The 14,134-nt window shown below is 36.2% G+C and overlaps 2 protein-coding genes across 4 annotated transcripts in view; both read left to right on the top strand.

Annotated features, from left to right (window-relative positions):
* Window positions 1–6,130, top strand: part of LOC107556174 (adhesion G protein-coupled receptor L2-like) — a 47,005-nt gene extending 40,875 nt beyond the window's left edge. The window contains exons 3-4 of the mRNA XM_016239222.1: window positions 5,664–5,881; window positions 5,972–6,130. Coding sequence (XP_016094708.1) covers window positions 5,664–5,881; window positions 5,972–6,130 — 377 coding nt within the window. The remainder of the gene's footprint in view (window positions 1–5,663; window positions 5,882–5,971) is intronic.
* Window positions 6,131–9,268: 3,138 nt separating this feature from the next.
* The window catches only part of LOC107556186 (adhesion G protein-coupled receptor L2-like), a 46,823-nt gene continuing 41,957 nt past the window's right edge, over window positions 9,269–14,134 (top strand). For all 3 annotated transcript variants that reach the window (XM_016239237.1, XM_016239238.1, XM_016239236.1), the window contains exon 1: window positions 9,269–9,478. In XM_016239237.1, coding sequence (XP_016094723.1) covers window positions 9,282–9,478 — 197 coding nt within the window. In that variant the 5' untranslated portion in view covers window positions 9,269–9,281. The remainder of the gene's footprint in view (window positions 9,479–14,134) is intronic.

Raw genomic sequence — 14,134 nt, 5'->3', positions numbered from 1 at the left:
AGAATTATAATCCGTTTACAAACGCGATTGGGTGTACTAATCTAAATTACTTTCCTTTCTCCTGAGCAAAATGCCAAATTTGCTTTCTTCGGTGTTGTCACTGAGTTTTTCCGCCCCTTAGTACAATGTCTCTTTAATTTCTACGATTAAAAATGGAGGACCTTTTCGGTCATGGGCCTTAATACGGTATTGACCCGAATATAAGACTATGTTTTTTTCTTGGAAATACATCTGAAAAAACGCGGTCGTCTGATATTCAGGGTCTAGACTTTGACATGTCAATAATACACCCACAACAATAGGTGGCGCCAGATATGCATAAAACGAATGTGCCATGAAATACATAATGTAATGCGTGTTGTAAAGATCGTGAGTAAAAACAAAAGAAAAAGAAAATCTTACAGCTGTCATGTAAGAGTCGTGACTGTCACATTAGCCTGATGGGGCCAAACTCCCTTTGTGATTTTAAACGTAAGACAGTACCCAGATTTGAAGACTACAGTAAGATTTAACTTCTACTGTTAATAAGATTTTGGTAGGCTACTATTAGATGGATAGCCTAAATGTCCTAATTCAGATGGGCTACCTGTTTTTTTTTTTATGGTATATCAAAAAGTGTATATTTTTTAAATGTGATTGTTGGTACATTTGACCAGTTTTTACCATACCTTCAAAACAAAAAATAATTGAAGACAAAATGTGTTTTACTGACAAAAAACAATATTTGTTTTTTAAAAAGTATTTTTCCAAAAGGTACATCTGGAAAAAGGGGGGTCGTCTTATAATCAGGGTCGTCTTATATTCGGGCCAATACGGTATAATATTATCTTTAATAAAACTGGATTTTTAAATTTTCTAAAGAAAATACGAGAGGTGCTTGGCCATCCAAATTTCTGCCTGTTCTAGGCAAAAAATCAAACTCTGATAACTTAGAAAATATGAACAAGCTGTAAATATCTATTTATTTATTAAAAGATTGACACTCTTAATGAAAGATAGTAGTTAAGATGTAGAATAATTTAGCACTCACAATCCTCTTTAATTATCTAGTGGCGTTAAAGGAACATGCCACTATTTTTGAAAATAGACTAATTTTCCAACTCCCCTAGAGTTAAACAGTTGAGTTTTACCGTTTTCTAATCCATTCAGTCGATCTCCGGGTCTGGCGGTAGCATTTTTAGCTGCAGATTAGCATAGATCATTGGATCTGATTAGACCGTTAGCATCTCTCTCAAAAATGCCCAAAGAGTTTCGATATTACCTAGCTGGGGACTATTTTCAGGCGCTGCGTAATGTCATTGCGCCTGCTGCACCCATGGTACGGCAGCAAAGTTCCTTGATTATTAAGCCGGAATGAGAGTATAGTTCCTAGCCATATCGGCCTAGAAAATCACAACTTTAAATTTTTCGTCGGTCTTAGTACACGATGTAACTACAGAAGTGTCAAGTTTTAAATAGGGAAAATATCAAAACTCTTTGGTCATTTTTGAGCGAGATGCTAACGGTCTAATCAGATTCAATTATCTATGCTAAGCTACAGCTAAAAGTGCTACCGCCAGACCCGGAGATCGGCTGAATGGATTCGAAAATGATAAAACTCAACTGTTTAACTCTAGGGGAGTTGGAAAATGAGCCTATTTTCAAAAATAGTGGCGTGTTCCTTTAAGTAAATTAGAGAATTAAGTTTCTTTGTCACTGTGGCATTTCTGCACCTTTTGTATTTTATATGGAAAAGGGGTCACACTTTAGTTTGGGGACCAATTCTCAATATTAACTGACTGCTAACTACAACTTTTAATGTAAGTTAGGAATGTTAGTAAGGTAGTTGTATAGTTTAGGTAGGATTAAGGGATATAAAATATGCTCATGCAGAACATATGTGCTTTATATGTAATAAACAGGCAATATGCATGCATTCTAGTTAATAGTGAGAATTGGTCCTTTAAAATCAAGTGTCATTGGGACATTGAGCACTAACATGATGTTTTCTCTAAACTAATCATTTCTCCTGTAGTCATGGATATGTTAATTTACATTATTAATTTTAAGTGCATCATGAAGGACAGATTTATCTACTAGATTTGAATTACCGTTGACCTTTAGCCATTATCTGATGGTTTAATAGACTGTTTGTTGAGGGCGTTTGTCTTTGCACGTCAGGAGTAATGTGTCCTATATTTGCCCCACAAAAAAAATCATTAGCACTGTTCATTAGTTAATCAAAGCCAGTACACAATAAATCATAATCATTATATGCTTAAAATCAACAGTAAGACGCCATTTACCATTGCATGAATGAAGTTTAGAGTCAGACTGCAGCAATGAGAGACGATAGAGAAAAAAGAAAAAAAAAAAAAAAGCTTTTGAAGGCATTTGGTTAACAAGCACTTTCTAAATGTTAAAATCCTGTTAAATTTAAACGAAAAAAAAAAAAACTGGCAGCTGTGGTTGCAAGAAATTCACTGTAATATATATATATATCATTAAGTGATATAATGTTAATGTTCCAACCTGCTTGAACTACTTCGATCTGCTTTGTAACATGTTTACAGTACAGTGAAAAAAGCCCTCCGTACAGAAAGAAGTCTTTCCCCCTTAATTAGATTTGGAAGTCTGGCCCTTTTTCTCTCTCTACTGTATAGATTTGACCGTGTCCTGAAATATCTGTCCATAGCAGCGTGAGTCAGCAGTGACTCCAGGCCTAATCAATTGTCCTGCTTTTGAAAAGCTGTTTATGAAGCAGGCTCCAGCGGACTACATGATGCATGAACTGTGCTGGTGGGCGTTTCGGGGCTTTGGCAACGGGAATGTGTTTTAATGTAATTCCCAGACACTGGAGAAGTATCGCGTGTTGTAAACTCGACATGCCAGGCCGCAGAAACACGTTGCAGTTTCTCATTATCGTCCCTTCCACGCCCTCAACATACCCTGGTTTTCCTGGTGTTCTGGTAAAATGAAAGAATGGAGTGTGGTTGAGAGGATGAAATCAGCTGCCATGTGGCGGAACCGCAGCTGGGGAAAATGGAGAGTTTCAGCAGAGCCGATCGGATGAGGTGAACAGGGGGCGGGTTTGGCTGTGCTATTCCTGTGTAGCTGGAGTCAGGAGGGAAAAGGGCCGAGTGAGATAATGCAGGACACCGCCGCAGCCCGATTGATCCGCTCAAACACCGTTGTGACCTCGCAATCGAGTTGCATTAGAGTACAGTGGAATGTAGGCCAGGGGAAAGGGGCCATGAATTGAAATGTTACTGCTAAAGACCGAAAAGACTTGAGCAAATAAATCATGATAACGTTTAATCACATTATTCGTGTCAATTTACTTGAATGCTTCATGAGCTCTGTGAGCTCTAACTGCAGCCAATCTACGACTAGCACATTTTGAAAAGATGTATCCATTCATAAGATGATTTGTAATGTTTTCAAAATATGTTAATTATGCTAAGCAAGGCTGCATTTATTTGATCAATAAATAAAAGTACAAATAATAGTACAGTAAAACAGGAGTGTTGTGAATTATTAGTACAATTGAATAGAACTCGTTCCTATTTGTATATGATTTAAAATGTAATGTATTCCTAATTTTGTGCTCAAATAATTTCTTATTATCAATGTTGAAAACAGTTGTACTGCTTAAACATTTTTTTCAATTGAAACAGCTTTTATTATTTTTTTTCCAATAATGATAATAATAACAACAACAATAAAATAGTTTGAAACTTTTGAATGCTACTTTTAATATACCTTTGATGTTTTTAAATAGAAAACATGTATGTATGTATATACTGTATATATATATATATATATATATATATATTGTAACAATGTAACAGTCTTTACTTCCACTTTTGATCAGTTGAATGGACCATTGCAGGATAAATGAATGAACAAACAAACAAACAAATTACAAACCTTTGTTTTTTTGTTTTTGTTTTTTTGTATCCATAGAACAGCATAAATAGATTTTTTTTGTAACAATGCAGCAGTCTATACTGTCACTTTTGATCAGTTGAATACATCCTTGCAGAAAAAAATAAATAAATAAATAAAATTATATATATATATATATGATCCCAAACATTTGAAGTAACTTTTATATGGTAAAATCATGTTTTTAATTATCTTATAAAATTATGGCACCAGCAATATGACAACCAATATGTAAATAATAATAATAATAATAATAATAATAATAATTCAGCCAAGTAACGTTGCTCTTTATCGTTGTAATTTACAGATGTCAAGCAATGTTGGAACTAGTTTATTTGCATTTTACAATGATTTTGAATTTGAATGCATTCCGATTTGGAATTATCAGTTAGCATTTTATTGAGCTTTACCTCTCACTGGTGGTTTTACCGAGTCACAAACTGAATTGCATGTTGTTGAGCAGCGCACACTATAAAATGACATATCTGAGGCGGCAACACCTGTCATCAGTCAAAACCTGCTGCTGTGTTGCCTTTCTAATGGTCACAAGGAATGACTACAAATTAAAAAAAACAAAAAAAAAAAAACAGCGATAAATCGTGGTTCAACAACCCAAGATTTGATTTCCACTGAATGGACTTTTTAAAGTAATTTGAATCCATTTTGCTGTCAGTGTCTTTGAGAACATCTCAGCATGTCAAACTCAGGGGGAAATGCTGTGGATAAAACGCACAGTCACTGCGTTCCGACTGAATAATTACAGGAGAAGCTTCTCAGCAGACAGATTATTTTCCTCTTCATTTCAAAACATGAATGAGAAAAAAAAAATGCAGAGCCAAGATGTTGACTTTATAATTCCACTTACCTGAATAGATCAATCGTACTGACTGATTTCCCATGGATTTCTACTTAATGTGGCCAAAGTTATACACATTGCTAGAGGAAATATAGATTAAAGAGCAGTCTTTCTCTCAGGTTATGAATCTTTGTTATAAAAAATAGTATTTTAAACAAGACACATTTTAAAACCATTTACAGTCTGAGGCAGCAAGAAAACAAAAAATGATGCACCAAGAAGTAAAGTTGACTTGTAGTGTAAGATTTTTTGCTTTGCACAAATGGGATTTGGTGAGGGTTTGTTTTTCTACATACACCTTCTGTGCAGATGGATAGATGTAATTTTCAGTCATAGCACATAATTGATTCTTTTTCTTGTACTTATTTTCTGGTGCGTCCGTGCTGCATTTTGCATGTGAGATTAATTTCTAAATATAGGGATATATTTAAGGTCAAGGCTTGTGATTGGCTGAATGTGTTTTATTTGTGTTTGACATTAGCGTGATGAGGGAAATGCCCTTTACATGCTGCTCTGAGCTCAGGACTAGATTTCACTCTCTGAGCAGACATGTGACGCTCTTCACATTAGCAGAACACGGCACATGTATTGATTTTTAATTTCTTTCTTTCTTTATTTTTTCCACTGACTGTATCTCTCTTGTTGCCTGGCCTTTCTCACCCTTCCATAAAATGGAGAGAAATACTTTTGTCAGAACTTTATATTTGATATTTTTGCTTTGTAACTATTTATTTACTTACTTACTTTCTTTCTTACTTTGTGGCATTATTTTCCAGATTTTTTAATAGACATTTTCATCCAAATCCTCATTACTGCAACAAGCTAATGTAAAGACTATTTCTTTGTATTTTTTGGTCTAAACTCTCTCTCTGTCTTCCAGGGTTCAGCCGGGCAGCCATGCCATTCGGTCTGGTGAGGCGGGAGCTGTCTTGTGAGGGTTACCCCATCGACCTCCGCTGTCCAGGAAGTGATGTCATCATGATCGAGAGTGCCAATTACGGCCGGACAGACGACAAGATCTGCGATGCTGACCCCTTTCAAATGGAGAACATCAACTGTTATCTGCCCGATGCATTCAAGATCATGTCTCAAAGGCAGGTTCTTCCGTGCCAAGATCTGTCCTCCTTTTCTGAAACTCTCTCTTCAAAACGTGTCTTCTCTCTCATTTGCCCGCCTTTGATTACACAGTGCATGAATACGAGCATCTTCAGCGGCATACATAAAGAATACTTCCCTCCACAATCTCAACAACCAAACCCAACAGATCTCAATGCGCTCACATCCGATCTTCTTTTGAGTTTAGAGAGTGTGGTACATCTGGAGGCTTGTGCTAAGAACAGGAAGTGATGTGTGAGCCGGGCTTTGATACGTACCGCTGCGGGAGTGTCGTACAGTTCCGCTCGGCTTATTATAAGAATGTCGTGATTCGTGGGGAAATAGGTTTGAAAATGTGGCGTCTCAATTAGTCCTTTCAGCTGCAGGCAATTAGGCGTCTCAAGTGGGTGCTAATCTGCACAGGAACCCGCCTCTGCAGGTCTGCAGAAGTCCAGATGTGAAATTGCATTGTTGTGCACTTTTCATCTTGTTAGTTTTCTGGTCAAATAATGAATCACCAGTGGCTTCACAATCTTTCATTGCTACAGTTGCATTAATAATATATTACTATACTTAATAATATAAGCTTTCACTCAACGCTACTTCATTTCTTTGCAGAAAGAAACTTTCTTTTTTTTGTAATTATTGATTTATATGGGCTTATATCAAATTAATTAATATAAACACCTCATTCTGTGTGCCGTGGGTTTGTGTCGAAGTCTATTAACTTGTTTAATAATGTGGATTTATATGAGGGATCGAGCAACCAGAGGCACTTTCTGCTTTTTGTGTGTGTGTGTGTGTGTGTGTGTGTTGGCCTTCTCTTGGTCGTAAATATTAGACAACTTAGATATTGCTGAGAGCTGGGTTCAGAGAGAAACCAGTTAAAGGTGGGGTAAGCGATTTCTGGTAGCCAATGTTGACATTTGAAATCTCCAAAACAAACACGCCCCTACCCCAAAAGGGTCTCGCCCCTATTTTGATAGCTCCGCCCCACACATACGTACGCAACCCAGGCAATGATTCGTTCTGTGAAACAAAGCAAAACCAATGTTACACCATGTCTACACCGGACGCGAGTGGCGCAGCGTGACAAAATACTATAGAACTCATTATAATCAGTGATGCTGTCTACACCATAGATATATATATATACACATATCTATGGTCTACACTTGTCGTGTCATGACAAATCCCTGACAGAAAACTGCTGCTGCGTTCTATTTATGACGTATTGACACAAATTTCAAATGATTTTCAAAGGTAGCTTTGTCGCATCCAGTGTACTAGACAGACTTTAGCTGTTACGGCGCAGACACGGTGTTACTCACCTATCGAGAAGAAACAAAGCAACCTCGGCGTCCGATCGCAGGCCTTCCGCTCCTTGAGTTCTCTCCAGCACTGGAAAGCTGATCCGATATTTACACGGGTCCTACTTCTTGCTTTATTGCCTGAAGCCTTCTTTTGTTCCTCAAACGTTTTCCTCTTTTGTTTCTTATCCGTCATCTATATATTTGTAGCGAATCAGCTCATGGGGAAATATGAATAATTAACCATAACTAGTTATAATTAACTATTCATATTTTAGAATCGCTGTAGATATTTAGCTGACCACTCAGGGTCAACTGTCTTGTCAATTCTAAGAACGTTAATTTCCTGGTTAAGGGAAATAACTTTCTTACTGTACAATTCTATAAGCTTGTAACGTAAATCTGCATGATTATTGACTCCGGTTATGAGCAAACAATGAACACGTCAAGTGTGATACAAGTAAGGTTTTATTAACTACATAAACACTTAAACTAGTCTAACATACGACATAAACACATTAAGCCGGTCTAACATACACATACACACACACACACACACACACACACATACAGTAATAATAATAATAATAATAATAATAATAATAATTCAGCCAAGTAACGTTGCTCTTTATCGTTGTAATTTACAGATGTCAAGCAATGTTGGAACTAGTTTATTTGCATTTTACAATGATTTTGAATTTGAATGCATTCCGATTTGGAATTATCAGTTAGCATTTTATTGAGCTTTACCTCTCACTGGTGGTTTTACCGAGTCACAAACTGAATTGCATGTTGTTGAGCAGCGCACACTATAAAATGACATATCTGAGGCGGCAACACCTGTCATCAGTCAAAACCTGCTGCTGTGTTGCCTTTCTAATGGTCACAAGGAATGACTACAAATTAAAAAAAACAAAAAAAAAAAAACAGCGATAAATCGTGGTTCAACAACCCAAGATTTGATTTCCACTGAATGGACTTTTTAAAGTAATTTGAATCCATTTTGCTGTCAGTGTCTTTGAGAACATCTCAGCATGTCAAACTCAGGGGGAAATGCTGTGGATAAAACGCACAGTCACTGCGTTCCGACTGAATAATTACAGGAGAAGCTTCTCAGCAGACAGATTATTTTCCTCTTCATTTCAAAACATGAATGAGAAAAAAAAAATGCAGAGCCAAGATGTTGACTTTATAATTCCACTTACCTGAATAGATCAATCGTACTGACTGATTTCCCATGGATTTCTACTTAATGTGGCCAAAGTTATACACATTGCTAGAGGAAATATAGATTAAAGAGCAGTCTTTCTCTCAGGTTATGAATCTTTGTTATAAAAAATAGTATTTTAAACAAGACACATTTTAAAACCATTTACAGTCTGAGGCAGCAAGAAAACAAAAAATGATGCACCAAGAAGTAAAGTTGACTTGTAGTGTAAGATTTTTTGCTTTGCACAAATGGGATTTGGTGAGGGTTTGTTTTTCTACATACACCTTCTGTGCAGATGGATAGATGTAATTTTCAGTCATAGCACATAATTGATTCTTTTTCTTGTACTTATTTTCTGGTGCGTCCGTGCTGCATTTTGCATGTGAGATTAATTTCTAAATATAGGGATATATTTAAGGTCAAGGCTTGTGATTGGCTGAATGTGTTTTATTTGTGTTTGACATTAGCGTGATGAGGGAAATGCCCTTTACATGCTGCTCTGAGCTCAGGACTAGATTTCACTCTCTGAGCAGACATGTGACGCTCTTCACATTAGCAGAACACGGCACATGTATTGATTTTTAATTTCTTTCTTTCTTTATTTTTTCCACTGACTGTATCTCTCTTGTTGCCTGGCCTTTCTCACCCTTCCATAAAATGGAGAGAAATACTTTTGTCAGAACTTTATATTTGATATTTTTGCTTTGTAACTATTTATTTACTTACTTACTTTCTTTCTTACTTTGTGGCATTATTTTCCAGATTTTTTAATAGACATTTTCATCCAAATCCTCATTACTGCAACAAGCTAATGTAAAGACTATTTCTTTGTATTTTTTGGTCTAAACTCTCTCTCTGTCTTCCAGGGTTCAGCCGGGCAGCCATGCCATTCGGTCTGGTGAGGCGGGAGCTGTCTTGTGAGGGTTACCCCATCGACCTCCGCTGTCCAGGAAGTGATGTCATCATGATCGAGAGTGCCAATTACGGCCGGACAGACGACAAGATCTGCGATGCTGACCCCTTTCAAATGGAGAACATCAACTGTTATCTGCCCGATGCATTCAAGATCATGTCTCAAAGGCAGGTTCTTCCGTGCCAAGATCTGTCCTCCTTTTCTGAAACTCTCTCTTCAAAACGTGTCTTCTCTCTCATTTGCCCGCCTTTGATTACACAGTGCATGAATACGAGCATCTTCAGCGGCATACATAAAGAATACTTCCCTCCACAATCTCAACAACCAAACCCAACAGATCTCAATGCGCTCACATCCGATCTTCTTTTGAGTTTAGAGAGTGTGGTACATCTGGAGGCTTGTGCTAAGAACAGGAAGTGATGTGTGAGCCGGGCTTTGATACGTACCGCTGCGGGAGTGTCGTACAGTTCCGCTCGGCTTATTATAAGAATGTCGTGATTCGTGGGGAAATAGGTTTGAAAATGTGGCGTCTCAATTAGTCCTTTCAGCTGCAGGCAATTAGGCGTCTCAAGTGGGTGCTAATCTGCACAGGAACCCGCCTCTGCAGGTCTGCAGAAGTCCAGATGTGAAATTGCATTGTTGTGCACTTTTCATCTTGTTAGTTTTCTGGTCAAATAATGAATCACCAGTGGCTTCACAATCTTTCATTGCTACAGTTGCATTAATAATATATTACTATACTTAATAATATAAGCTTTCACTCAACGCTACTTCATTTCTTTGCAGAAAGAAACTTTCTTTTTTTTGTAATTATTGATTTATATGGGCTTATATCAAATATAAACACCTAAACACCTCATTCTGTGTGCCGTGGGTTTGTGTCGAAGTCTATTAACTTGTTTAATAATGTGGATTTATTCGAGCAACCGAGAACCAGAGGCACTTTCTAAATTTTTTTTTGTGTGCTGGCCTTCTCTTGCTCTTAAATATTAGACAGCTTAGATATTGTTGAGAGCAGGGCTCAGTGAGAAACCAGTAAGAAGACAAAAATAATCTTTGCAACAAACAGGTGAAAATAGTAAAGTGCACCATCGCAAAAACATGATGACATATATATATATTTTTTTGCTTAATGCAAAGAATATAAAAGTTCTGATGATGATCAATTTTATACTAAGCTACATTTCCATTCAAAAGTTTGTAGTCAGTAAGATTTATTTATTTACTTATTTGTTTCAAGAAATTCATACTTTTCATTCAGCAAGAGTGCATTAATTTGACCCTTAAAACATTTATAATGTTGCCAAAAAAAAGGCACTGCTCTTTTGAACTTTATATTCATCAAAGACTTTAGCTGTTGCGGCGCAGACACGGTGTTACTCACCTATCGAGAAGAAACAAAGCAACCTCGGCGTCCGATCGCAGGCCTTCCGCTCCTTGAGTTCTCTCCAGCACTGGAAAGCTGATCCGATATTTACACGGGTCCTACTTCTTGCTTTATTGCCTGAAGCCTTCTTTTGTTCCTCAAACGTTTTCCTCTTTTGTTTCTTATCCGTCATCTATAGTAGAACAGTCCATTTCTCCTGTGCATTTGTACCCCTTGTTTCTGGAGAAAGCAGCTGAGAGCCGGCTCGCATTCCACAAGGTTGTAAATGTATCGGGTTACCATGAAACCAGGGTCTTGTTCGGCGTCCTGGGGTGTTACAAAGTATTTGTGAAAGCTAGCTAACAAAATATATATTGTGTGTTGGAGTGGTCCAGACGCTACATATTTTTGTCGCTCGGCTCGGCTAATGACCGTCCTGTGCACTGAACGCTCTCTCCTCCACATCATGAGTAGACACGTCTCTTACTGCTGATTGGCTACAAGTTTGTTTTGCTATTCGGCCCCAATCAGTTTTCTAAAGCGTTTTTGAAAAATTGCTTACCCCACCTTTAAGGAAAAAAATAATAATAATGATTTGTAACAGACAGGTGAAAATAGTAAAGTGCATAGTAATGTAAATAGTAAAGTGCACCAATGCAAAAACATGTTTTTTATGGCTTAATGCAAAGAATATAAAATGTCTGATGACAAATTTTACACAACCATTTCCATTCAAAAGTTTGGAGTTAAGAAGATATTTTTTCCTTAATTTAATTTAACATTTTTATTTTATTTATGTATTTTTTACATACATTCATACTTTTTATTTATCAAACATTGTAAGTATACAGTAATAATATTTCACAATATTACTGTTTTCACTTTAAAAGAAATGCCATTTTGGTGAGCATAAGAGATTTTTTTCCAAAAACAATCTTAATAAAAAATAATCTTACTGACTTTTGCAAATCAATCAATCAATCAATCAATCAATCGCATTGCAATTCAAACTGTGAATTATATTTCAGTTCATAATAAAATTCCTGGCAACTGAGTCATTTTATTGATTGAATGATTGATTGCGAAAGACAAATCTTACTTGCATTTGTGAGTATGTGAAAAACAGGAATTTTCTAGCAAGACAGGGGGAAAAGGAAGGAAGGAAGGAAGGAAAGAAAATTAATGAATGTAGACTGGGTCTTGAACCTGCATCATCCGCATTAGAACCACGGCTCAACAAGTGAGGAATATGTGTTCTGCGCTACAGCTCTGATTATTTAATTTATGAGCACAGCTGTGATTGAAATATTATGCAAGTTTTTGCCTCAGTCCCTTAGCAACACATCTGAAACAAAACTTTCTTTGTGGAAATTCTCCCTTTCCTATCGTCCTTGCTCTGCTAAGTACCCTGCTTTGGGGAACACGAGGGAACGGCTGCAGCGCTGTACGGGGGAAATTTGTTCTGTATTCACACCATTAATATCCGTGACAGAGGCGTCCGCATGGCTCTCAGAAGACCAGCGTTAGCACACAGCCGTGTACGACACTCCCACTGTACACATGGTATTAGTGAATACTTCAAGCATTACAGATTAAGTTTCATAAGTCACCGTAAATACAAGTTTCTGGAAACAACAGCTACACCTGTTTAAGAATTCAGAGCATTGGGAATTCCGCTGGCCTGGTAATAAAGTCTTAAATAATGCACATGATTCCTGATTTAATTAGATATGTGAGGTTTGGGCTGCTTGACGCTACGGATAGAGGAAGTGAGGTTTAATTCAGAGCAGACGTTAGAAATCCTGTAATCTTTTGATTAAAAGTACTGCAAGCGATTTCTGATTTCATTTGTCACTTGTCGGATTTGGTTTGTTGTGTTTTGTTTTTGGATGAATGATCATCTACATCTACTTGAACTGAAGATCAAGATAAGGCATGCTGGTCTTTATTTTTATTTATTTTATATTTTGTGATATAAGTAAATGAGTACCTGTCATAACACTGCATACGTTCAGAAAATAGATAGGTTTAATATACATCTATTTGTTCCACATTCAGATACGCTATTGGAAATGAAGCAGTTGCGTTCTTTCAGGCTTCATCGATTTTTTTTTTTCTTTTACCTTGATATTGTTACTGTGATTAATACAAAATGCATTGTGCACCATCTTAGAAGGGCTTTAGAATGTATGATGTATAATATAATTTACATGATGTTTTTATAGATCAATCAAGAGCTGTATCACTGTATTACTCAGATCAACAATCAAAGTAGCCTCCTGTCATCAATCTTCTAGTAACAAACAGAATTTGACTGATAAAACGGCATCATGTTTAGTTTGCTCTAAGCTCCTTAACTAAAGCCGGAGATAGAGATAGATATAGATTGTCTTTCCTGTGGGCATTTTTCTAGTCCAGATTTCCTTCAACTTACCACACTATTGTTTTTTTCTTTAATGAGTGGAATTTTGACTGTAAATGTTGTGATATCTTGGAAGCGGTGCTTTGGTGAGTGTTCAGAGTTTAGGAGGGAGAGATCTGTCTAATGAGGGGCGTCTTGTGAAAGCGCCTGACGTGTGACTGTGGTGTGAAGAGCAAACACCAACTGTCAGCTAACAAGAACATCATGATAATTTAGCATACAGTAGCCCCAAACTGTATTTGGACAGTTTATCCACATATTCAAGTGTAAAACAAAAAATCAAACCAAGTGGCATCTATTTGAAAGAAAAATAGCAAAAAGATGCTTTACAATCACACACATTATTATTATTTATTTTCAGTATATTATTATGATATATATATATATATATATATATATATATATATATACTGTACACTACCAGTCAAACGTTTTTGAACAGTGATATTTTTAAATAATTATTTTATGCTCACCAAGCCTGCATTTATTTGATCCAACATACAGACAAAGCAGTACTATTGTGAAATATTTTTTACTATTTAAAATATTTGCTTTCTATTTGAATACATTTTTAAATGCAATGTATTCCTGTAATCAAAGCTAAATTTCCAGCATCATTACTCCGGTCTTCTATATTATTATTATTATTATTATTATTATTATTATTATTATTATTATTATTATTATTATTATTATTATCAATAATTAAAACAGTTGAGTACTTTTTTTCAGGACTATTTGATGAATAGAAAGATCCAAATATCAGCAAATATCAGCATTTATCTGAAATAAAAAAGCTTTTGGAACATTATACACTACACCATTCAAACGTTTGGAGTCAGTATAATTTGTTTTTGTTTGTTTTTTTTTGGGGGGGGGGGGGAATTACAGAATTTAATACTTTTATTTAACAAGGAAGCTTTAAATTGATCAAAAGTGACGATAAAGACACTTATAATGTTACAAAAAAATTATATTTCAGATAAATGCTGTTCTTCTGAACTTTCTATTCATCAAAGAAACCTGAAAAAATTA

This window comes from Sinocyclocheilus grahami, unplaced genomic scaffold (genome assembly GCF_001515645.1).
Source record: "Sinocyclocheilus grahami isolate Dianchi unplaced genomic scaffold, SAMN03320097.WGS_v1.1 scaffold557.1, whole genome shotgun sequence".
Lineage (NCBI taxonomy): Eukaryota > Metazoa > Chordata > Actinopteri > Cypriniformes > Cyprinidae > Sinocyclocheilus > Sinocyclocheilus grahami.
This window is presented reverse-complemented; position numbering and strand designations above follow the sequence as displayed.